Raw genomic sequence first — 23,064 nt, 5'->3', positions numbered from 1 at the left:
GCAGCAGGTGATGCACAAGCCTGCTCTCAGCACCTGCCCCTGCACAGCATTTTAGTAATGAAAAAAAACCCAACAAACCAACACTAGAAGAATACACAGTTCAAAGCTGAGGAGCAACAGTGTCTGCTCTTCCTCAGGGAGCAGGCAGAAAGCAATTAATTTTTTCCCAGGGGCTGAAGCAGTGCCTATGAACCTGGGTGGGAGGTTCCACCCTGCAACGACCTCCAGAGACAGCTGAGCCCTGCCCCAGCTCAGCCCCAGCGCCTGCCCTGCCTCCCTGGCCTGGGCTTGGTCCCTGAAGCAAAGGGCTTCTCACCTCCCTTCCTCCCCTGAAAGCAGCTGAAGGAAAAGCTCACCGTTCTTTTTTTATTTTGTATTCCATAAAAAAAAAAAACCCAAAAAATTACACCACCTTGGCTGAGAACAGCTGCTGGACACAGCTGTTCAGTGCAACTCCAGGGACACGATAATCACTGCCATCAGTGTTAGAATAAAAAGTAAACCCAAGAGCTCTCTTCCATAGTAGCAAAAGGACTGACACCACAAATCACAGAAGGGGAACTAAAAAAAAAAAAAAAGGTAAAAGTTTCTCTTAAAAATATAGCTCTGTGATGAGAAAGAGAAAGAGATGGCTGGGTGTCAACTAGGAGGAGGAAAGCAGTTTATGCAAGCTGGCTCTTCTCTGGTCAAACTGCCTCCTTCAGTTCAGTTCTTGTGCAATAGGCGAGCTGTCAGGAGGGGCAATAAACACGTCTCTGGGCCCCAGCAGGGCAGGAGGAGGCAGAAAGTTACACTGCTCTGCTCTAAAAGTCACAGTTAAAAGGAGTTATAAATTATTATTTTAAAAAAACTTGGAATTCTCTTGATGAGCTTCCTTTTCCTCTCTTCTGTTTGATCTTCACCCATAAATCCTTAATCACAGCGATGCGGTACCTTTGGGGAGAGGAGTTAAAAGTTAGGGATGGGGAGGAGGATGACAGCCTTACAGCTGAGCAGAGCAAGGGCAGAGTCATCTGGTCCACTTCCAGGTGGCTACACCATCACCATCTAATCCACATTACTTTTCCAAGCTCCCTGTGGTCAGCAGGGACAGACAGACACTGCCAGAGGCCGCTTATCTCTGCTGATGACAGAGGACAGCAACGTCCAGGCTGGACATCCAGTTCTCAGCAGCTAAAGAGTTGAGGTCAAACACATCCAGAGAAGCCAGCACGCTGCTGCATGACTTTCCTTACACCACTCCACTCCCTGGCCCTCTAACCTAAGGCCAGGCTGACTCAGTGAGCATTTAGAGGGCACACTGTCTTCCCAAAACTGGCCCAGGAGTACTGAATTTGGCCAAGGTTACCGCCGTTCAGAGGTACCAGCTGATAGTCCCCACAGGCCATGTACCTTCTCACAATCCTTCAGGCTCAGCTGTTTTCTTCTTCTAAAAAGAAAAGGGTGAAAAATAAATCAGTATCATCTGCACCACAGACATGAAGGACCCAGCAAAGCCACAAGCCACAGAGGCTTCGTGGCTACCATCTCTACAGGGACATATCCATTACAAGGAACATCCTATAGTCTCCCTCTGCCCCCTTTCCTAGCCCTTGGGATGGGACGCAGCAGCCTGCCAAGCCCTCAGGAGCTCCAGTTTCTGCAGAAAACAACTAGATGAAGAGACAGCTGAAGAAGAGCACTTACTCCTTGGGCAGGTTCTCTGCCACCAAAAGGGCCCCTGGGTTTGACCCTTCCAGGGAAAGGGATCTCTCCTGGGGGAGCGGTACAGGAACAAGCCCTTTTTTGAGCCACCCTGATCCCAACCAACCAAAGGTCAGAGCGTCTCAAGATTAGCCACAATTAACTGCAGCCTCCTCTGTACTGCCAGCAAGGCCAAGACACAGCTCTGTTCCTCTCCAGCCTGGCGTGCTGCAGGGACAGAACAGCTCTCCCCATGGTACCCCATCCCAGGGTCTTGCACATACCTTCTTCTTCTTCTTGTGAACCTCAGCAGAGCCATCTGCTATAGGCTCCCCTCCCGAAGACACTTTTTTGCTTTTCTTCTTTTCTTTTCCAGTCTTTTTTTCTGGGAGAGGGAAAGAAAAGTCAACTAAGAGAGTGACTCTGGTATTGCTAGCCTCTGAGATGGAGCACAGAGTGGTAGGAGCATCTCCAGTAAGTTTCTGATCACATCTGAACCTGAGCAAGCTCTCCAGAACAGTAACTGGGTGAGGGCAGAGCCCTGCTACGAGGCAGCTGTGCCCAGGGCTGTTTCTCCAGTACCTCTGAGCCAGAGAAGTTTGATCCCACCATCCATGCACATGTGGGCAGAATTACATAGGATCCCCTTCTTTCCACCTCCTGATGCCCACCCACACCGAGGAACCGCTTCACTGCTGGAGTGGCTGGACACATGCCAGAAATCAGAGCAAGGGGAGCTGTTAACACAGGATGGACACAAGGTTCAGCTCAGCACAACTGCTCCAAGAGGCTCCAGCTCACCCCTGTGTAACAGCCCACACAAGGGCTGACAGACAAGTCTGTCTCCTCCAAAATGAAGGGCTGCATCTCTGTGGAACAGAAACCCTGGCAGATCTGGCCCACCCATTCCATCTCCCCTTTTATTTAAAAAAAAAAAAAGCCTACAAGATGCAGCACAGAACCAGCTCTGATTTGCAAATGCAGTTTGCACTGCAAAGAAAAAGAGTTGCCTTTGCATTAGGGCAGCAAACAGAGCATTACAGAGAGGCATGCAGACAAGAGGGGCAGGAACCACTTTTAATTGGGAGCAATGAGCAGGAGGCTGGTACCATCCTCCTCTTTCTCCAGGGGTTTGAAAGCAGCAGTAATAGCCCCGAGTCCAATCTCTTGAACGAGCTGCTCGCCATGTTGCAGCACAGACACCGATGAGGCAGGTTCAGAAAGGGGCACTGTCATCCCACAGGGAACAGCAGTGGCTGACACGGCAGATGACAGCGCAGATTTCAAGGCTGATCTCTTTTAAAGAGGCTGGCAGCAAGGGGCCATGTTCAGGAACCTCTGACTAACACAAAGCCCTGCACATGTGAATGCTGGGCTTCCTCTGCCATGCCCACAGCATGTCAGGGACCTTCTGCCTGCCATCCCCAGCCACATTTCACCTTAGGTCTCTGCTAAGATGTGTTGTGTTTGCCACAGAGGAGCCACGGCAGCCAGCTGGGTTAGCAGAGCTGTTCTGCACTGCAGACAGAGCAGGGCAGCACGCAGTGGGCAGAACACAGGCCTCATGGCTTACAACTAGCGAGAAGTCTCCCAAGCCCAGTGCAGGTGGGCAGGCCACGCGAGGGGGACAAAGAGGCCTCAGGAGGTTCAACACAGACTCACCTCAACCCTCTGCCAGCCCTCAGCTAGACAGCTGCTTCCAGCCGGGGTAAAGGCCAGGAAAGGAGAAAGCCCTGGAGGGATGGGTCATGCCATAGAAGATGCACGGGGACATCAGCTTGCTCTGCAAGCAGCAAGGATCAGCGTATTAACACAGTTCCCACTGTGCCAGATGCAGGACAGAGGGGCAGGAGAGCCCAGCTTGCTGTCTGCAACACAACCTGGTGCTGAGACTGCAGAAAAACACTGAAGCGGGGTGTTAAAAATCTGTCATTGGCTTTGGGTGGGCCAAGACAGAAGTAGCCAAGCAGGAAACTAACGGGAAAGTGGGTGCTACTTACAAGCCCCACACCAGAGGCTGAAAGTGCAACAGCTGCAAGAACCTATTGCAAATGCAGCCCCAAGCAAGGGATGCTTACTTTTAGCTGATTTTTTCTTTTCTTTGCTGCCTGGCAACTTCTCCAGGTCACCAGCTGCTTTCTTCTTTTTTTTTTTGGGTACTTCTTCATTAGCTTGCCCTTTCTGCTTCTTCTCCTTGGGGAGAACAGCAGCCCCATCCTCTCCTGGCAGTTTCCGTTTCTGAGATGTTTTCTGCTTCTTATTCTCTTTATCTTTGCTCTTAGATGTTTTCACTGCCTTGTCTGCTGTGGAGGAAGATTTCTTCTTTTCTTTCTTTTCTTTTTTCTCCTTTTTCTTCTTCTTTTTCTCTTCCATCCCTTCCAGTGTTTGCACTGCAGGAACTTTAGCAGCAGTGGTGACCTCGGTTTCGCTCCCCACGTTTGACTCCTCTGATTGTGGGGTGGAAAACAGTGTGTGTGATGCTGGGGTCACCTGTACCCCTTTTGCCCCAACATCATTCTCTTTCACAGCCAGGGCTTTCTTGACTGGGGAAGGTTTGAGGCTGGCATGACCTGGCTCCATTTTTCCTGCCACCTTCTCTTTGTTGGAGGCCCCTGTGGCTTCCTGCTGTGGAGGGGGGTTGTTTTCTGCAGAAACAATAACAAGAGAGAGAAGACAACTCATGGAGCACTCATTACATAGACCACAGAGTTACTGGAGGATGGAAATATGCTTGAGTTTGAAGAGAAGTTTGAAGAGAAGTTCTGGTTCTCCCTCAAAAGCAAAGCCTGCTGGCCATCCCAACTACAGCAGAGCCAGAGAAAGATGCCTCAGCCTGAGATCAAGTATCTGGCAAGGGAAGTGACTTACAACAGCCACAACAGCTTTGGCCACATCCATGGAGAATAGGGACTAGACTAGAAGAAACTGTAGCACAAGATGCGTGAGCATAGATAGAGCAGTCCTTCCCCAGGACACCACCCCAGTAAGCCAGGGACTTCCCAAGGTGGAGGAGGTATCCACACCAGCACATTTAACCATCACCAATGGCCTACCCCCCAGCACCTGGGCCTTTTGAACCTATGTATAGTTCCGACCTCTTCAACAGCCCTTTGCACAGCTTAATGATGTGCCCAAGAGCCCAACAGATCCATATGAGCCTCTAGAGTAGGCCAGAGCTCATCCAAAGGTGCTAGGGTCACACCAGAGCAGAAGCAACTTCCAGCTCCGAGTTTTACAATTTGCCAATAAACCAGGGCGATAGGGAAATGGCAGGACATTTCGTTTCTCCATAGGTCTTCCCACTTTCTTCCCCTCCTCTGCCCTCCAGACAGGCTACAGAGCCCAGAAAGACCAAGGGTAGGCTTGAATACCAGCACTGTATAGCAGATGTTCTTCAGCCAGTGTTTAAACATTCCCTAGGAACCATCACTGCTGCAGCACACCAATGCAGTGGGCACAGATTTTAGGGAGAGCTCTACCTACTCCCATTAATTGCATTAATTATTGCAGTTAAAGCAGAGCTTAGAAGAGGCAGAGAGCCTCACAAGCCAGCCAGCACAGGAGGGGCGTTCAAGAAGAGGGCCGTGTCATGGCCAGGGGAAGCCAGCAGACGGCAGCAGCACTCCACACTATTGAGCTCTGCGGTGGAGACAGGCTGGGAACAGGGCCCGTCCCAGTGTCACCCTCCCGTGCCAGCACGGCTTTGCTCCTGGGCCAAGCAGATTCCCGACCTTGCCAAAGGAGACCCACCTGCTTTGTGGTTTGCAGCTACCCGGTCGATGTCTGTGTCAGAGTCACTGCTGTCACTGCTGGAGCTGTCAGCTGGGGTTGCTTTCACAGAGGCCTTGGTGAGGGAGTCTGCAGCAGTCACGGCTGCTTTCCCTTGCCCAACTTTGCCTACAGGCTGGGGGGGAACCGTCTTTGGTGCCTGGGGTGCTGCTGGGGTCCTGGAGAGGCCCAGATAGCCTGTGAGGAGGGACTGAAACAGCAGACACACTGAGGAGTCACAGCAGGGCAGCCTCCCACACACCAGACACGCAGATCTGTCTCTGCTGCTACTTCCCCCATACTCCAAGTGAAGGGCCCACCTTTGGCCACCCGCAGAGTGATCCTGCACCGCTCAGCCAGCCCTGCCAGGAGCTGGGGCCAGCACTGACAGACACTAGCTAAGCTTACAGCAGCAAGAGCTGATGGCAAGAGGGTCTCCTCTTTGTTCTCGCCCAGTGAAGCAGGCTTGGGGGAGGCTCCTGGCCATTAGCATGCACCCACGCACAGCTAATGCACTGCAGATGTGCTGCACGCCCTGCACGTTACTTACAAAGGGAATTTAATGGCTTGGACACGGGTTAAGTTACAAATAAAAGTGGGGGAAAAAATCCTGCTGCTATTGGCAATGTGCACCAGTTCTCCTGGTTTAACCCTTGCAGGGCACCACCTCCCATCCCTTCCCCTGGGGAAGGCACCATGAGCCCTGGACTCAAGGCCTGGCTGCCTGGGGAAGCATTCCAGGTTCAAAAGCCTCTCTGCCCCCACCTAAAGGCCCTGCTCACAGCACTGCACTGCGGAGCCCCCACTTCTGTGCTTGCAAACCCACTCACCACCCCCTTTTCTATGGCTGAGAATTCAACCCTCTCTCCGTCCTACTTAGGAGCCAGTTGCAAGACCCAAGAGGATCCCAGCCTGCTCAGGTACCATACCTGCGACGCTGCCTCTTCCTCCTCACTGGACTCTGAGGAGGAGTTGCGGGCTGGCTGAGTCCCTCCTGGTTTCTGCAGTGAGCCTGCTGGAGGAGCAGAATTCATCCCATTAAACCCACCACTGCTGCCCAGTGCTGAGCTCACCTCACCAGCACAGTTACTGCCACCAAAAGGCCTTCTGCCTCCAAAGAAAGGGGAGTGCATGCCAAGCTGGAGAGGAGGAACATCTCTCCAACCGCTACATGAAGGTGGCACACCTCCCATGGGGTAACAAAATGCTGTTCCCACCCTGGCCTGACCAGCAGCACTGACAGCATCTTCTTGGGATAACTGACCAGGTTTGAGGGGCTGCTTGGGTGTCTCCTCCTCGTCACTGTCTGAGGAACTGCTGCTGTCCGAGGTCTCCCCTGCTTGGGTAGGCGGCGCGGCCTGGCTCAGCCGGGCGTCCTGCGCTGGCTGCAGGCCTGGCTTCCTCGACTTGGCAGTGGTACTTTGCAGGAGCGGAGCAGCCTGTGGGGCGGCAGTGTTGGCTGGAGGAGCTTTTCCCACAGGAACCGTTTGCTTTAGGCAAGGAGGAGTGGGGGCCTAGGGAGAGGAAGATGAAATGCATCTGGAAGGAGGAATAACTGCTCATGCCCATGAACTGTAAGCAGCAGCCCAGCCCAGATCAGCTTGGACCACCTTGGCCCTCCTTCAGCCATACTGTTCCAGTTCGTGTCAAGGTAAGCCCAAGAACCTCTCACACAGGGCACAGAGACCCCCATCTCCCCCCGGCCCACAGATGAAGCAGGCAGCTGTGGCCAAGCAGACAACTCCTGACTGCACAGGGCACTGCTATCGCAAAAGGAGGAAGAAACCTCCCAGCCAGCTGGAAGGCAGGAATAGCAATGGGACCGGGGCTACTCTCTGCTCATCTGCCTCACCTTACAGTGCAATAACAGTGGCTAAAATAGAGCAGTCCCCCTCCCCCTGCCTCCATCCACGAACACAATTCCTCAGCTGGGGACACGGCAGCAGCCTCAGACTCCAGCACACCCATCTGCCCACTGTCCCCAGGGAAGCTCCCCACTTTAGTCTCCTCCGTCATTACCTCTCCTGCCAGCACGTCACGCTCTGAGGAATCGCTACTCAAGCTCTCAGACACTCTGCTAACTGGAGGGACAGCAGGCGCTTTTATCCCCTTCCCCAAAGGCAGCATGGCATTAGCCTTGGCAGCCACTGCACTCGAAACCTTAGTTGCTTTGACGTTCTGCTGGGACAGACTCTAAAATAGATGAGAAAGAAAATCAGGACAGAGCACAACTTGCAGGGAAAAGAGACAGAAGCATACACCAATCCACCACTAACTCCTGAGCCCTTCCATCATTTTCAGCACAGCACCAAGGGCAATATTTACTTTTTTTTCCTCCTTTACAGGCCAGCTCTGTCTCCTATGAGCCTCTGAGCAGGGCCTCTGGCACAGTCAGAAGCAGAGAAGTGAGGGCCAGCACCCTGGGAGTGCCTAAAGCATTAGCTCGGTGCCTCAAAGGCACCCATCCTGAGGGCAGGCAGGCAAAATGCGGTGTGCTTGCAGGCTGCGAGATCCCTACCCACTGCAGCACCAGCAAGACTGCAGTTGCAAACCCTACTTTGCAAAGCAGGCACTTGGACTCCAGGATGTCTCCTACACTCTAAAAATCACACATCAAGAGTTAAGTGGCAACAGAGATAAAGCAAAGACACTAACCACAGGGCAAATCTGCCTTCAGGTCCACAAGCAAGCCACAGATTAGAGAGCAAATTAACAAGAAGCAATTTTGTTGCCTCACATTTGAAACCTCCTGTCAAACTAAATGTAAGAGGGGTTAAAAATAGAAGAGCCAGGGGCATGGAAATCAGACACTGACATCAGGTCCAAGACACAAATGCCAGCAGAGGAGGGAGCAGGAGCGACGGAGGAGTGCTCAGCCTCCTGGTTTGTGTTACAAACGAGGCTACGTGAGCAGCCCTCCCTCTCCAGATCTCTGACAAGCTGGGCCTTTGTGGGCTGACGTTTCCCTCACACAACATCTGGCCTTCAGAAAGGAAGGCAACGCTCCACCATGCAGAGCGCCACCAATCCGACGTGAGGTCTCAGCCGTCTTGCACAAAGCTCAAGTTACAGCAACTGCGTTATTTTATACAATCTTGGTACTATAAACATGCTTTAATCAAGGACTGCTCAGGCTGGCTGCCTGCCCACCAGCTGGGGGGAGACAGCCTTTCCACTGGCCACAGCATCAGGCCAACATGGGGAAGGGTTTCCTTTAGTGCACATAATCCCCCTCTCCCAGCAAGGGTGCTGGCCAGACAGAGGATGCATACGTGTGGGACAAGAAGCGCACTTGGCCACTAAGCTCTGGGCTCAGAGCACCAGCCAAGCCACCACCACGTAGGAATGGCAGCCCCGATCCTCAGTCAAGGCTTCTTCATGTGGTTTCTTTCTCAGGCTCAAACTGCAGCAGAGGTGCAGAGACACCCAAGCCAGCTTCACACCGAGGCAGCTCAGGCCCTAGGGAGCTCAGCCACGGAGACACAAAGAGAGTCAGGCGAGAGAGCTGGGATCGGCTCCACGACACTCAGCAGTGTCTCTGCACAGATATGGGGGTCACCTCCCTCCTCCAAGGCAGGGGTCTGGCTCCTTCAGCTGAAAGACAGCAGGACCACTGTGCTACCCTTCAGGGCAGATCCTTCCAGCCTCCCAAGGCTTGTGGCGGGTGAGTCCAGAGAGCTCCAGCTGCACCCTACACCCAGGCGTTTGGGAGGAAACGGGGGGGTTGCTTTCGAGCTACCCAGCTCATGGGAAGACTCTGCCTGCAAGGACTTGGCTGCTTTTCCAGTCTAACTCCCTGGAGTAGGGCAAAAGGGACAGAGTGCCAGAGGAGGTCTGGGCCCATGCATCTACTTGTATTCCTGCCAAAACATTCACACCCCCCAGTGCTCTCACACACTGCAAGCTTGCTGCAGCCAAGACGTGCACCCAGAGCCAGGGTCAGTGAGACCCAGGGACACTGCCAAGAAAACCCGATCCAGCCAAGGGGAGGGCTCCTCTCTGCACTGCTCATCACCCACCCAACTACCACCTCGCAAGTCCTGAGACTTCCTGAGCATGCAGAACTAACAGCATCCACACACAGCAGGCCAGCAGCTCCTTACCTGTGAAGGGGGGACTATTTCTTCCTCTGAATCCGACTCCTCGCTGGAATCATCGCTGCTGTCCACAGGTGGAGGGGCTGGCGCTGGAGCCGGTGCCTTCTTCATATTTGTCAGCTGGGGCACGGCATTGGTTTTCACTGCAGGAAAAGCATAAGAGATTGTCACCATGAGAAAGAGTTGCTCTCTATGGCTCTCCAGAGCAGGAGCTATCACAACAGGCCGGGCCATTCCATGTGCAGGGGAGAGAAGGAAACCCATGAGGATGCAGGTGAGGGATCCTGGCCACTACCAAGAGACTTACCAGCTTGCGGAGGCTGTGTCTGTGCCACAGGGGACTCCTCTTCGCTGTCAGACGAGTCACTGCTCCCACTTTCTGAGGCCTGGCTTTTCAAGGTGCTTCCCACTGCTTTTTCAGGCAACCCAGCTTTAGCGGCCTGGCTCAGGTTGGGAACAGGCGCAGGCTGTTCTGTTAACCTCTTAACAAAAAAGAAACACAGGCCCAGAAATGTGGTATTAGTACAGGTGTTGTTTAGGAGTTTAAGTGCAGTTTCAGCTCAAGTTGGGTTTTGTTTTACCCTAACACAGCTGTTACTGACACTCACTCTATCCTTGGCGTGTCAAGATTGGAAGGGGCTTCAGTTACCGCCCGGACTGAGCTGCTGAAGAGACATACCACTGCATTTAGCAATATGCTGGCTGGATGGGAGACTGAGGGCTGGAGAAGCACCGTAACCCTGAGTCCCCCATTCCAAGGAAGCCTCTCATTTAAGCACGACCTCCCCCCAGCTTGAGGAGTCAGCAGGAGCTGGGAAGCCTTGTGCCAAAACACTTGCAAGATTCAGAGACAGTATCAGAGCAGCTACATCCTAGAGCTGCTGGAATGCTCAGCATGGACACAGGGCGGACACAAGCATTTGGGAACACAGAGGGCAGGCAGAGACAGACCGGGACCCAAGATATGACTGAGCACCTTGGAAACTGATCTGTCAACAGGTCCAAGAATTTAGAAATCTCCAGACAACAAAAAAACCCTGCAACTCACTTGGGCTGTGCCTTTCTACAGCACCCATCAACACCCTTGATGTCCCAGGACAGGCCACGAGCCACTGCCCCAAGAAACTAGTGTGTCAGCACTAGGAAGCCACAGTTATCACAGCACCAGATACACAACTGCCAGGTGAGACTATCTCTTCCCAGCCCCTCTCCTGGCTTGGGCCGAGGGCTGCAGACACCCCTCCTGCACGCTGCTGAAGGCTAGTGGTGGCAGACAGAGAGGGAGCGCTTGCCGAGAGATCTGGTAACTTCACCACCCGCAGATATTCTCCAGGCTTGCAGTGCTCTGCGCCCACTCAGTTTACTCCACTCATGGCTCATCTCCGGGCTGCTCTGCCAAAGAGTACATCACGCTTGCCAGGGCAGGCAGACCCCATCCAACCCGCACGTGACTGCGGCCCGCTTCAGCGCTCCGTCTCCGGGCCTCCTGCAAGAAGGTGAGAGAGACTCCTGCCCGGCTGCACAGCCCCTGCCACTCCCCTCTCCCAACCCTGCCACGCTGCTAACGCTGCGATACCCTCTCAACCCACTGCAGAGGACCAGGAGGATTTCAGCAGTGCCGGCCCAGCTGGGGGCTGCTCCTGGCCAGCAGCCGAGAGCACCAGCCTAGCAGCCTCTTGGGAAGACAGATCTTACCGTGCTTCCTGGCACAGCCCCACCGAGGGCTGCCACTGGGGCAGTGTTTATCATCTCCAAGCCAAACACAAAACAGACAACAGCATCTGCATGTTTATCCCATTACAGAACAGCTCTCCGAACAAGCCAAGCACATTTTGACTCTGCTTAGAGAAACAGAAACCTCCACAAGTGCTTGGGGAGGGAGGGATTGCAAACCTCACTTGTCTGTTTTGTTTTGATACCAGTGAGTCACTATCTCCAGGAGAGAGGCCAGATTTACAATGCTGGAGAGAGAACTACTTGAAGCAGACACAAGAATTCACACGCTCTACTTGAACGCGCGAGCTCCTCTCCCTCTCATCCTAAGCACTGCTGTGCAAGGGAAGAGTCTACCTAGATCAGACCCCACTCACTCATTTTTAAGACCTTCATAGCAACAGGACTGGCTTCTCCCCCTACTCGGATGCACAGCACAAGGACTGCTTCATTTCCTAACTGAGCAAGAGACTGGGAAAGAGCTGCCATAGGGAGGCATCCTGACACAGAAAGAACATAACAGCATCCACAGAGAAACCACCATAAGCTTTACACTGCTTCAGGACTCCTCAGATCTTCCTAGGAGGCGGCCAAGGTTCCTCCATCCACCTCATCTCGGTCACTGCCAGGTGGCTGACAGCCACCACGTCCTATGGCGTGGCCCTAGGTGGGATCAGGCCAGCAGCAAGGCTGAGTTGCACCCAGGGAGCAGGGTAACACAGGCAGAGAGCTTCTGACAAGAGTCACAGGTACTGAAGTAACTCAGAGAGGAGGAAAATAATTCAAGAGGAAATCATTTTTCCTGCTCCCTCTCCAGCCCCCAAACCAGGAGCTGCCTGCGGCTCAGTACAAGTGTGATGACTCAGCTCCCGCACAACCCATCTGCCACTCTGCTGGGTCCATTTGCATCATGCAGTGCTGCATGACAAGAGGGGGAAACAACACTGAGCCACGTGTGCTGAGCACGTCATAACAATCACACTCCATCGCTGCCTGTGCACCGTGGAAGCACCACCAGCGTATCAGGACTGGGACCAGTATCTCAGCTGCGTCACGACACAAAGGTACAACTGCCACCTGCAAGGGAGCTGGGACAGGGTTCAGGGAGGGAAAGACACCTCCCTTGGGAAAGACACCTCCCTTGGAAGATTTGGCCTCTCCCCACAAGGCCTGCGGTCCAAGATAAAAACTTGCAGGCACAACTTGACCAGTGCAGCCTGCACGGGTTTTCCTGGGATGCTCAAAGACGACACAGGTTCCCAACACACACATGCACATGCATCTCACGCCCAGTCCTGGTAAGCAGAAGCCAAAGCCTGTCCATAAAGGGCTCGAGTGCCATCTTTGGCCCAAAACGTCCAGGAAACAGGAAGCAGAGCAGAATTAGCAGTTCCAAAAGAAAAGCAGCTCAAGACATCTTTAAGGTCAATCCAGACTGTCCCCCATCACCATCCTTCCACCCCAAAATATGCAAACACCTTGTCAACTTCTTTGACTAAATATTCCTGAGTCTTCAGGGGTAAACATACCAATTAAGCAGTTCAATTTAGGCATGATGTTCATTTTAATTGTGCTAATCCACCCCCACAGGGAAAGATGAAGCAGCTTCCAACGCTCTGTATCTGTTTGGATCTTGCACAGAAGCCAGAGGAAGTTGCAGGATACAGTAAGTCAGTGGTTAGCATATGCCCAAGTAGCAGATGGTGAGGATGAGCTAAGAAGAGTTTGACTGGGAGGACAGAACTATGGACACAGCTAAGCCTAATGGTTTATCTTCAGGCTTCACTCGTGGTCTCTGCCTGTAGGCTACTACCACGAGAAGAAACAGCCTGTTTGGCAAAAATAGAGCTCCCTCGATGACAAGCTCTTCCCTGCTGACTGTGGCTGTTGAGAGGTAATTGCCAGTTTGCAAGAGGGAAGATGCTGAAGTGGTTAAATAGCCATCAGCAAGCTGCTGCTAGCTTCAAATCAACACTGGGGGCAAATAAACCTACCCTAGCATGTCCTTCACCTACAACCCTGCTAGAACAGATGACTCTTGATAGTTTTACAGCAGGACCCCATGGCACAGCTATCAGAATAGCTGCTCCTGCCACCCAGAGCTGAATCTTCACATATAATCACACAGGAAGAGAGCAGCACAGAGCCAACTGTTAGAGATGCGTCCCCCTCCACCCACCTTAGCAGACCAAGGCTATAAAGACAAAAATGCAGAGCCTCTCCGGCTCCTGCCTGTCAATAGTGAAAGGACGTGTTGACAATGAGCCTCCTTGCAAGGACACGTGAGGCTCTGCCCCCGGCTTCCCTTCCTCCCTTGCAGATAATAGCTGCCATCTCCAAAACACTGCTTTCAGGGCACTTTCCGAACGGCCCTGCAGCTCAGAGTCAATGCAGAAGGTCTCTGTACAATGTGCCTAAGAATGGTCTCAGGAAGGGATTTGCTTCCTATGAGTTCAGCCACCTAAGTCTGTGTCCAGTCTGAGTTCATGGTCCTTCTCTCAAGAGAGGTCTAAACAAACCCTCACAGGAGAGCCAAGACCAAGCTATCCGTGACCCCGCATACAAGGCCAGAGGGGCAAGGCATGAGTGGAGTGAAACAGTTGGTATCAAATAGGTTATTCCCAACCCTCCTCTGGTATGGCTGGGTGAGAAGAGTTAGGCTATACTTGTTTCCAAGTAGAAAGAAAGATCTTCCTCTCTGAGGGACTGAGATACAAGATACTACATGCTACTGTACATGCTACTGGTGTTTCAAGGAGATCAGCAGTAGCATGTAAGGGCTAAACAATTGTCTTCCATATCCCATCCCTTGGGAACGCACTATCACCCACCTTCTGGCTGACAGGCAGAGGGGGATCCTCCTCTTCACTGCCTGAGGAGTCAGAGCTCTCCACTGGCTTCGTACTTTCAGCAGGCTTTGTGGGAGCAGCAGTCCTTCCCAGTGTGGTTTTGGCCTGCTTTGGCACTGCTGGTTTTGGTGCTGGCTTCCCTTGGGACAGTGGAAGTGTTTTTGCTGAAGCTGCTTTGCCGGAGAGTGACGCTGCTGGCGTAGGTTTCACTTGGGATGGGATGGCTTGGGAGGATTTTGGAGGTGGCTTTGTCTGGACAAGACAAAAACAGCATGAAACAAGACAAATCCCACACCAGCATAATTCATTTGCTCACACTGTAATCAAGGGAAGAGATTTCAGAGCCTCCTGGGAAAGGCAAATGCTGAAGGAAGATTAGCAACTGGCAGGACACAAGGCATCCTTTCATCTGGCTGTGTGGGGATAGTCTCCCAAGATGAGAAAGCAAGACCAGATATTCATCATCAGCCCGCTGATAGTACCAGTCCCCTCCAGTGAGGTACATTGCAGCATTTTGCACTCTCCACAGCAGGGAAGCTAAGCTGCACTACGGTTCGACAAATTAGACACTATTTATTGCAATTTATAGCTGAGAGGCAAATTCAACCACGACAATTTGCCTCTTCAGGTGGGAAAAGAATTGCTGGGTTTTTTTTTAATTTAGAAGTACTGATGTTGGGTTTTTGTTTTTTTGTGTTTTTTTTTTTTTTTTTTTTTTTTAAGAAAGGCACAATGGCTTGATTAAAGCTCAGAGCAAAGACATTGAGGTGCCTTTAAACACCCCATGCCTCTTTCCTCCCACCCCCAACATCACTTTGCTATACACTACATGCATTTACAAAATTTTCTTTTCACTGCAATTCCTAGCCCTGGAGAGGTGTGCGAGGAGAGACAGAGTCTCAGATAGACGCACTTGGGTTACTGATGGAGGTTCCCCATCTTCACTGTCCGATGAGTCGCTGCTCTCTGATGTGTCATCGGGCTTTGCAGCCCCAGGAACCGTTGTGGATGTGAGTTTGACCCGGTTTGGTGCTAGTGCCGTTTGCCTCACTGCATTCTTCTTGAGGGACACTGGAGCAGCAGGTGCACTTTTCACAGGTGCTGCATTAACCTGCACTGTTTTCACAGCTGGTTTTGCCTGGGACAGGGGGAACAAAAGGGAACAGGAGATTAAGTAACACCTCGGAAGAAACCAGTTGAGAGCTGTAACTGTGTGGAATCTGTTTTAAAGATGGCTACCTAGCTAACTTTGACCAGGATAGGTTTGTTCAGACCCATGGGCTGTGGAGCATTTGAAGCAAGCCACTTTCTCCACAGGCTGCCTGACTACATCCATGGAGTTGCACACCGATCACCTCCTACAGATCAAAGGATCTCCCTCAACTTCAGGCACTAGGAGGAACTGGGATGGAATGGTTGATGCTGGCAGGGGTTAGTGGGGCTCTCAGCCACACAGCATATTTCTCTGGCCTTGGATTTGGGGATCCCACACACCCAGGGAAGGGGGTGTTGTCAGACTACAGCATTGCAGCACTTCCTCTCTCCTTCAAGAGAAGGGAAGTGATTTCCTAGAGAGAAGGACCCTGGGTTGGAAAGGTTACCTGGACCCCTGGAGTTGCAAGCTCCTCCTCAGAGGATGTCTCATCACTTGATTCCTCACTGCTGCTCTCAGTGGCCCCAGCTGCTGCCTGCTTCGGCTCTGAAACACAAGCGAGGAGATGTCACAGCTGCTGCCTGCTCTGAGCTCCCAGAGCATGATGCTAATGAGGCTTTTGAAGTCAGGAAAACAAAACAAGCCACAGAGAGGGCTAAGGGGATTTGCAGGGAAGAGGGCCTAGCCCTGCTGAAAGCATCAGTGGCCTGCTGGGAATGGCTTCTCCAGACAAACATTGGCCCACAAACATCACTCCCCTGAGTGCAGGCAGAGATGGGAAATCCTTCCTGGCCACCCTCTGACCCTGCGGGGAGCTGCCCAGCCACACACAGCTCCCTGCAGGGGCACCCAGCCTGGCTGGACCTCCTCTGGAAAAGAGCCAAGGACCATTTTCAGAGCTTCCACAACCTATTCCTCACCCCGCCTCTCCCAAACACACACAGACTTCAAAGCAGTAAAAGATTTCCCTAAAGACTTCAAAACCCAAAACCAATCACTTTGCAATTGGGAATAAAGAGAAGATGCTGCAGTGCCTTTCCAAAAAGCTAAGGCATCTGCAGTATTAGTACTGCATCTCCTCCAGATAAGCTACGCTGTTATCTCCAACCCCGTAGAGCTGGATGCTGCCAGACAGACTTCTTAGCACAGAATCTGCCGCTTGAAATGGGAGCAAGCGTGCTGGATTCATCCCACAGAGCTCCGGAGCTGGCTGCTTTGCAGTATTCTCGCAACCTCCCCAAAGAACAAGCATCGCTCTGAGCTTTCCAGCAAAAGAGCTGAAAGGAACACGCTGAAGGCACGGCTCAGACCCAATTCACAGCAAAGCTGGAGCACACATGCACGTACCACATCCCGCAGGCTCCTTACCCACTTTGGGAGCTGGGGCCTTCGCAGTTGGCATCTCTTTTTCCTCCTCACTCTCTGATGACGAGCTGCTGCTGCTGCTGGAGCTTTCCGGTGCTTTGGTCATTACTGGTGCTTTGCTTTGACCTACTTTGGCCGAGGCTGTTGCAGCATGTCCGGGCTTCCCAGGACTCGGCAGTTTCTGCCCAGCCTTGGTGGGAGCTGCAGATGCAGCCGACGCGTTGGGCTGCTGCTTATTTGAGACCACAGTTCTGTTCTCAGCAGAGAGCACTGCTGCTTTGCCTGCTGGGGCAGTGGGTTTGTTAGGAGAATGCAGGGAGTTGGCAGCTTTGCCAATCACCACAGGGGGTGTCACCTACAGGAAACAAAAGAAATTAGAAGCCTATAGACAGATGAGGGGCTACATTGGACACAACGTACCTTAAACAGCAATCCACCAGCTGGGCAAGCCACAGAGCTCTTTAGGGAAGCACTTGGGGGACAGATATCTAAGAGAAGGCTTATGCCAGCATAGGAGAGTCATTTAAATATGAATTCCACCCCAGCTCACAATTCTACACATGCCAACGAGTCTGGGACAGTCCTGGCCTCAGAGTACTACCAGCTTTCAAAGCCAAGAGAAGAACTGCCTTACCGTAACTGCACCTTTTCCAGCTGGTGCCTCCTCTTCTGATGAGGAGTCATCATCTTCACTGCTTTCTACATTCACTCCTGAGTTCGTGGCCAGGGAAAGGCTGGCTGCTGCACAGGAGAGAGCCACAGAGAAATCGTGTGAGCATGTCTCTCGCATTCAAGATGGCCTCTGGTTTGCAGGAAGGCCTCAGCAGGCAGGGCAGGGTCCCATCTCCACACCTGCCCCAACACCACCACTGCTGTCCTTCAACAGGCAAGTGCTTTGCTCCTCCACCCCATCCTTCTCCCCACCACCAAGACAAGGAACCTGGCAAGATCTGCACATTTCCAAGGGCTGGTCTACAGCAGATGAGACTGAGCCAAAATGTATCAGACACATGGGGTTCTGTTAGACTACGCAAGTCAACACCTCCCACATCAGCTGCACCAGGGATCTATCCCCACCTTAGAGAGAGGGCACTGGCTTTCCAGACCAATTAACAAGTCCTTCCTTCATCTATGGCCTGCCTTTGCTGGCCCAACACACACCTGGGACCAACTAGAAGGTGCTCCACAGTGGGCAGCGTTAGGTTCCCAAGGCTTCATCCAAGCAACAACACCCATCCCTTCCCAATGAATCATAACAGTTTTTTTCTAGCTTCAGCAGACATCTGTGCTCCTTAGAAACTCCTCATGAGAAAGGGGTGCTAAATTAGTTTTTCTGTTCTTCTAAGAGCACAAGGGAATAGCCATCACTTTACAAGCATTTTCTCTAGCCAAGCAAGTCGGGCTGCTCCTACACAAGCCTCCCGTCCTACTCTGTCAGCTCCAGGGAGATGAAAGGCTCCTACCATTTGCAGCTTTCGCCTTCTCTTTCTCATCCTCTTCCTTCTCTGAGCTCTCAGAGCTGCTCACGGGATCAGGAACTCTGATCTTTTCTGGGATGGCTGCCTCCTCATCACTAACCTTTCTTCTCCTGGAATTCGAGGGAGTTCTGAGGAAACAGAATTTTCGTCAAAATGGGGGAAAAAAAAAATCTTGAACAAACTGGAATACAATTATTCATCCACTCTCAGGTCAGGCTCCAGCCTAAGGACACGCAGTGTCATTCCTCTACAGCTGCTAAGGGGGTGGGAGAAATACTTCTCTAACCTGCAAGGGACATCTCCAGTCCTCCTCAGGCAACTCCTGAGGACAACATATCCCTGCAACACTCAGAGGACATACTTAACATAGACTTTTTTCCCCTGTGTCCTAGGCAGACTCTTTCTCTCTTTAGCAGAGAAGTAAAAACAGTCAGGCTGGTGCTCACCACAGAGCAAAGGCATCTTACAGAACAAATTCTGTCTCCAGGAGGCAGCTGTAACCAGACAGTCAGTAAGTGCAGTCCCAAGGCTAGGGCAGTGATCCCCAAACAGGTCTTGGTATTCCAGAAGGCCAGGAGAAGTGAATCTAAAGGCTGCAAAAGCCATTTGAACTTGGGCTCACAGGCCAAAAGGACAGAGCAGTCAGGTTGCAGAGAGATTTAAGAAAGGAAGTGGCTGGACCTACAGAAGATGGGTTGAAAGAAGGGGAGGAAGAGGCCACAGACAAGCATTAAATACTTAAGCTGTTCAACTGGGTTAAAACGTTAAGCTGGAAAAAGATGTCTCCAGGCTCTGAATCCTACCTGTACCAGAATAGATGATGTGGCTGAAGTTATCTTTAATTTTCAAATGAAAACATAGGTAATACATTTGCTTTATTACGAAGATAACATTGGCTGGGCACACATCTGTGATTCACACATGCAATATTTCTAAGACCTGAGACACACAATTATCAGAGGCAAACCCCCTCACTTTTGTGCCAGTTTAGCTTATTTTATGTGTTAATCTCATTTAAAAATAAGATTAATTTAACAATTTGGTCAGTGAAGATTGTGCTTACTATTAGAGCATTTTAGTAGTATAGCTGTAACAGCAAGTTTTTTGCAAGCAGGCTAAGCCGAAGGCACATGTGCTATTACAAAGTCCTGTTAACTACTCTAATAATCCTTTTAATAAAATAATAGGGCAAGCCACACAGGCAGCTATGATACTGCAACACCTTCCTGATTCAGTGGCAGCTGACAGCACAACAGAGACTACAGTGAGAATTTGTTGTGAGTGACCAGGGGCTCAGGGATATCACATAGGGGAAAACAGCAGTGCCTGCAGGTGCTGGGCCTGCAGCAGCCTGGAGCATTTGAGGGCTGCAGGGCTCTGGCTGCTCCTGGGGCTGAGCCAGTCCAGCTTCCCCCTGCCTCCAGGCACCCTTCTACCTCCTCCAAGACTAAAGGTAGCCCTGGAGGGAGGCCACTCTTAAGTAACTGCAAATCTCAACTGTTAAGTTCACTTTGAAAGAGTTTATTGAAGGAGAGCACCAAGGACGGCCTCAGTTAGATAGGCAAGAGCCACAGCGCAGTTAGAGGAAAGGCATTTTCAGGCCCAAAGCCTATGAAGCGACAAGACCTGAGAATCAAAGCTCACCCACACGAGAGCACTCCAGCTAGGCAGGGCACTTTCTGGATAAACAAAACTACTGGTCTATACATCCCTCATTGTGACTCCAAACCAGGCATAACTCAGGGGGACCAGGAATAAAAGGCGTACTCGTGGGGTTGGACAACATAAGGGTGACACCAGAGAAAAAGGAATTAAATGTGATGCTCATGCCCTGTCACCCCCCAAGCTTTAAAAGTAATAGTGTCTGGAAGGGTTTGCTGTAGCACCCAGGATAACTAGCGCAGAGAAAGGTCACCATCAATACCTAAGAGAGCAATAAGTTGTTAGAGGGAGGAACTGCAAGCCTGTTTCTACACTGCTACATCCTCACCTAGATCCAGTCTTTCTCCTGCTTAAGTAAGAAAATCATGGACACACAAGAGCAAGAACCAGGGTAGCGCCAAGACATGAGGTGTTCTAGCAGAAGACACCTTTGAAGCAAACACCTGCTTCCCAAGGCCACTGGCATGGCCACGCTGAGGAGCATCGTCACTCCAGCGCTCGGAATGACGGGCACGAAAGCCCAGCTCCACCAGTTCCCTGATAACCCAGCTTTGTGGCTGCCACCAGGCCTCTCTCTGCAGCGCTGTACTCCAGCATCAAAACAAAGCGAGCGGTGCACAGGGTGGGTGCCAACGTCATTTCACCCTACAGATGGGAAGGCTCCATGCTGCAGACCTTCACGTAGGGTACTCAGTGGAATAAAAAGGCGGGAAGGCGTTGGGATGAACACGTAAGGGCTTGAAAGGACAGGCCGAAACCAAGATACTTCCTCTGAGTCAGAAGACACGTGGTCTATGCCAAGGCTTAAGTCCCTGTAAGAGCCTTGGCATTTCAGCATCTGCTCAAATTCTCTGTTCTTGGGTCAATACTCCTGCAAAGCACGTGGCTTTAAAAAGAAAGTGAAACAGAACTGGGGAAAATATTTTTGCCGGTAAAGCATGACTCGGGGCCCCACAATACTGCAGTATTAAGGCCAACCGGCAAGAACACCATCAGCTGCTCAGAACTAGAGTAACAACTTATCTCCAAGCTCAGGAAATTTTAAACGAAAGTAATCTTTAACATCTGAAACAAATCAGTCTGAAAACAGAGGCTGGGAGGAAAGTCTGCTGAGCACAGTTACCATCGGAAATACTTTGACAACGGGAAATTCCAGCAAATAAAGATCACACGTGCCATGCAGCCTAGATGTTAACACAGTCTGGAATCTATTTGATAGTCATCTCCTCCTCCGACTTACTTTTCCCAGTGGGTAAAGATGTCCTCGAGAGAGGTCGAGAGGGAAGGGAGCAACTTCTGTGAAAGCAGAGGGAACACAAGTCAGACATCGGCCCCGCTTCAGGACGCAACCACCAGGCAGAGCTGGGGGCCGCAGAGGCCCCTCCAGGAACCCCCAGGAAAACGGGACCGTTTTCAGTATCCCTGCAGAGCCCCCTCCCCGCCGGCGGCCCGTCCCGCTGCCCCCGGGGCCGCGTCCTCCCCTCGGCGGCACGGGCGGGACTTCACTCGCAGCGGCACGTGTTCGGGGAGCAGCTGCCCCCCGGGACGGCACGGCTTTATCCGGCGGGCTGCCGGCCTCAGCCCTTCTCCCCGGCCGGCTCGGGGCCGGGCCGGCCCGCGGGCACCGGGGGGACCCGCTCGGGGCCGGGCCAGCACGTGGGCCCAGCGCGGGCCGGCGTGGAGCCACGGCCCCAGGGCGGGCTCGGCACCCCCAGGGCGGGCTCGGCACCCCCAGGGCGGGCTCGGCACCCCCAGGGCGGGCTCGGCACCCCCAGGGCGGGCGATGAGGGAGCAAGGGGGACCGGGCCCTCCGGCCCCGCCGAGGCCCGTGCTCCGGGGCCGGCCGCCCCGAGGCCCCGCTGCCTCCACCCCGCCCGGGCCTTGCTGCCCGTTACCTGCCCGGTCTGCGCCTGGAGCTCTCGGGCCGCCCGGGCGTAGCCGCCGCGGAGCAGGTGCTGGTGGATGAGGGCGAGCAGCTCCCGCCCGCCGCGGCCGTCCGCCGCCATGGCGCGGCCCGCTCGGCGCAGCCTGGGGGCGCCGCGTGCCGCGCGGCCGCCACCTCACATCCGCTTCCGCCGCGCGGCCCTCTGGGAAATGTAGTGCCGGGCCGGGGCGGTCACCTCATGGTGGGGCCCCTCCTGGGCCTGGGATCCGTTCCACACACACCACACCTCCCCCCCCGGTGGGAGATGGGGGCGAAGAGGGAGGCAGCGAGGAGGACAGGCCGCTAACCGACTCGGGGTGGGCAGGGCGATGATTATTTCAGCAACATGCACACAACTTTCCGCTGTGAAGACGGAGGCCTCGCCCCTACAGCACTCCGGAGATGAACCCTCAGGGCTGATTTAGCGTTGGCTGGACATTCAGCTGCTCTGAGGAGCTGCTCGGGCGTTTTTTGGGCTAAAACAAGCAAACAGTGAGAGGGAAGAAGGAGCTCCTGAGGCAGAGCAGCTGTTGGAGAGGGGCCGTGCGGCAGAGGGGCTGCCCCGTTACCACCCCCCGCCCCGCGCTGATACTTTCCAGGAAAAATCTGGCTCCCTTCACTTTGGCAGAGGTTTATTTTTGGAAGGTTTAATAATGTCCGTGGTGCGTCTGTCGCTCACTCAAAATACAGACCCTTTATTTGCATTTATAGGCAAGATTAAATATAAGACTGGCTCGGCTCCAGCTGGCTCTTGCACCAAACGTCTTTTGACACCAGCATCATCCAAAGCCGTAAAGCCACTGGCCAGGTGGCAGTTTTACAGCTCCTGTAAATGAAATGCAGACCTGACTAGTCCTTTCTGGGGCTGACCTCCCCCTGCACAAATGATCATTGATGCTCGGCGTAAACGTGGCCGCGGCATACGCCGTGACGGGGTGGCTGGTCTGGGACGGTGCCCCAGCGCGACTGCCGCTGCTCTGAGATGACCTGAGGTGCGAGGTCTGATCAGCTGGTGGCCTGGTTTGGAGACCTGATTCTCTAAACTGGAGAGGAAGAGACAGGTAAAAGCATCCTGGAGCAGAGAGACGTGAAGGGTGTCTCCTGGGGAGGCTGTGGACCAGGGCTGAGCCGACAGAGGCAGCCTGGGGAAGCTGACTTCATGGGCCTCTGAAAATGAGGTTGGGTGGAGATTCGGCCCCCCTGGTCCACAAAGGGCACCGCCTTTTGCAGGTATATTGATGAACAGGTTTGGAGCTACTTTGACATGGTGTGGAATGGTTTTATACCCCCAGGAACCATTCTGTTTGCTTTGTTTATTAAAAAAACCAAATCCTAACACCAAACCAACCCTCCTCTGTCTCTATCCCTGCCT

General features: G+C 52.8%; 1 protein-coding gene across 4 annotated transcripts; it reads right to left on the bottom strand.

The window, feature by feature from the left end:
- Positions 1 to 352: 352 nt before the first annotated feature.
- TCOF1 (treacle ribosome biogenesis factor 1) lies at positions 353 to 21,825 on the bottom strand. 4 transcript variants are annotated; one of them, XM_072872279.1, is made up of 18 exons: positions 21,664 to 21,824; positions 21,009 to 21,064; positions 18,092 to 18,234; positions 17,263 to 17,369; positions 16,632 to 16,983; positions 15,712 to 15,809; positions 15,024 to 15,248; positions 14,093 to 14,362; positions 9,856 to 10,030; positions 9,555 to 9,691; positions 7,471 to 7,644; positions 6,716 to 6,965; positions 6,381 to 6,466; positions 5,434 to 5,662; positions 3,762 to 4,328; positions 1,968 to 2,068; positions 1,393 to 1,429; positions 353 to 933 (listed from the first exon to the last, which is right to left on the bottom strand). In XM_072872279.1, exons 1-17 carry the CDS (start codon positions 21,772 to 21,774, stop codon positions 1,397 to 1,399), a joined length of 3,114 nt encoding a protein of 1,037 aa, XP_072728380.1. In that variant the 5' UTR covers positions 21,775 to 21,824; the 3' UTR covers positions 353 to 933; positions 1,393 to 1,396. The 4 variants fall into 4 exon arrangements, with proteins under 4 accessions (XP_072728380.1, XP_072728381.1, XP_072728383.1 ...); XM_072872280.1 differs by having other exon boundaries at positions 6,381 to 6,463; XM_072872282.1 differs by lacking the exon at positions 7,471 to 7,644 and having other exon boundaries at positions 6,381 to 6,463; positions 21,664 to 21,825.
- Positions 21,826 to 23,064: the final 1,239 nt, after the last annotated feature.

Source organism: Ciconia boyciana, chromosome 9 (genome assembly GCF_034638445.1).
Source record: "Ciconia boyciana chromosome 9, ASM3463844v1, whole genome shotgun sequence".
Classification (NCBI taxonomy): Eukaryota; Metazoa; Chordata; class Aves; order Ciconiiformes; family Ciconiidae; genus Ciconia; species Ciconia boyciana.
This window is presented reverse-complemented; position numbering and strand designations above follow the sequence as displayed.

Coding starts and splice junctions, on each gene's coding strand:
- TCOF1 (XM_072872279.1), bottom strand. CDS start 21,774: ATGGCGGCGGACGGCCGCGGCGGGCGGGAGCTGCTCGCCCTCATCCAC. Junction 6,966..7,470: donor GTGACGTGCTGGCAGGAGAG/GTAATGACGGAG, acceptor TCCTCTCCCTAG/GCCCCCACTCCTCCTTGCCT. Junction 5,663..6,380: donor AGGAAGAGGCAGCGTCGCAG/GTATGGTACCTG, acceptor CTGCTGTTTCAG/TCCCTCCTCACAGGCTATCT.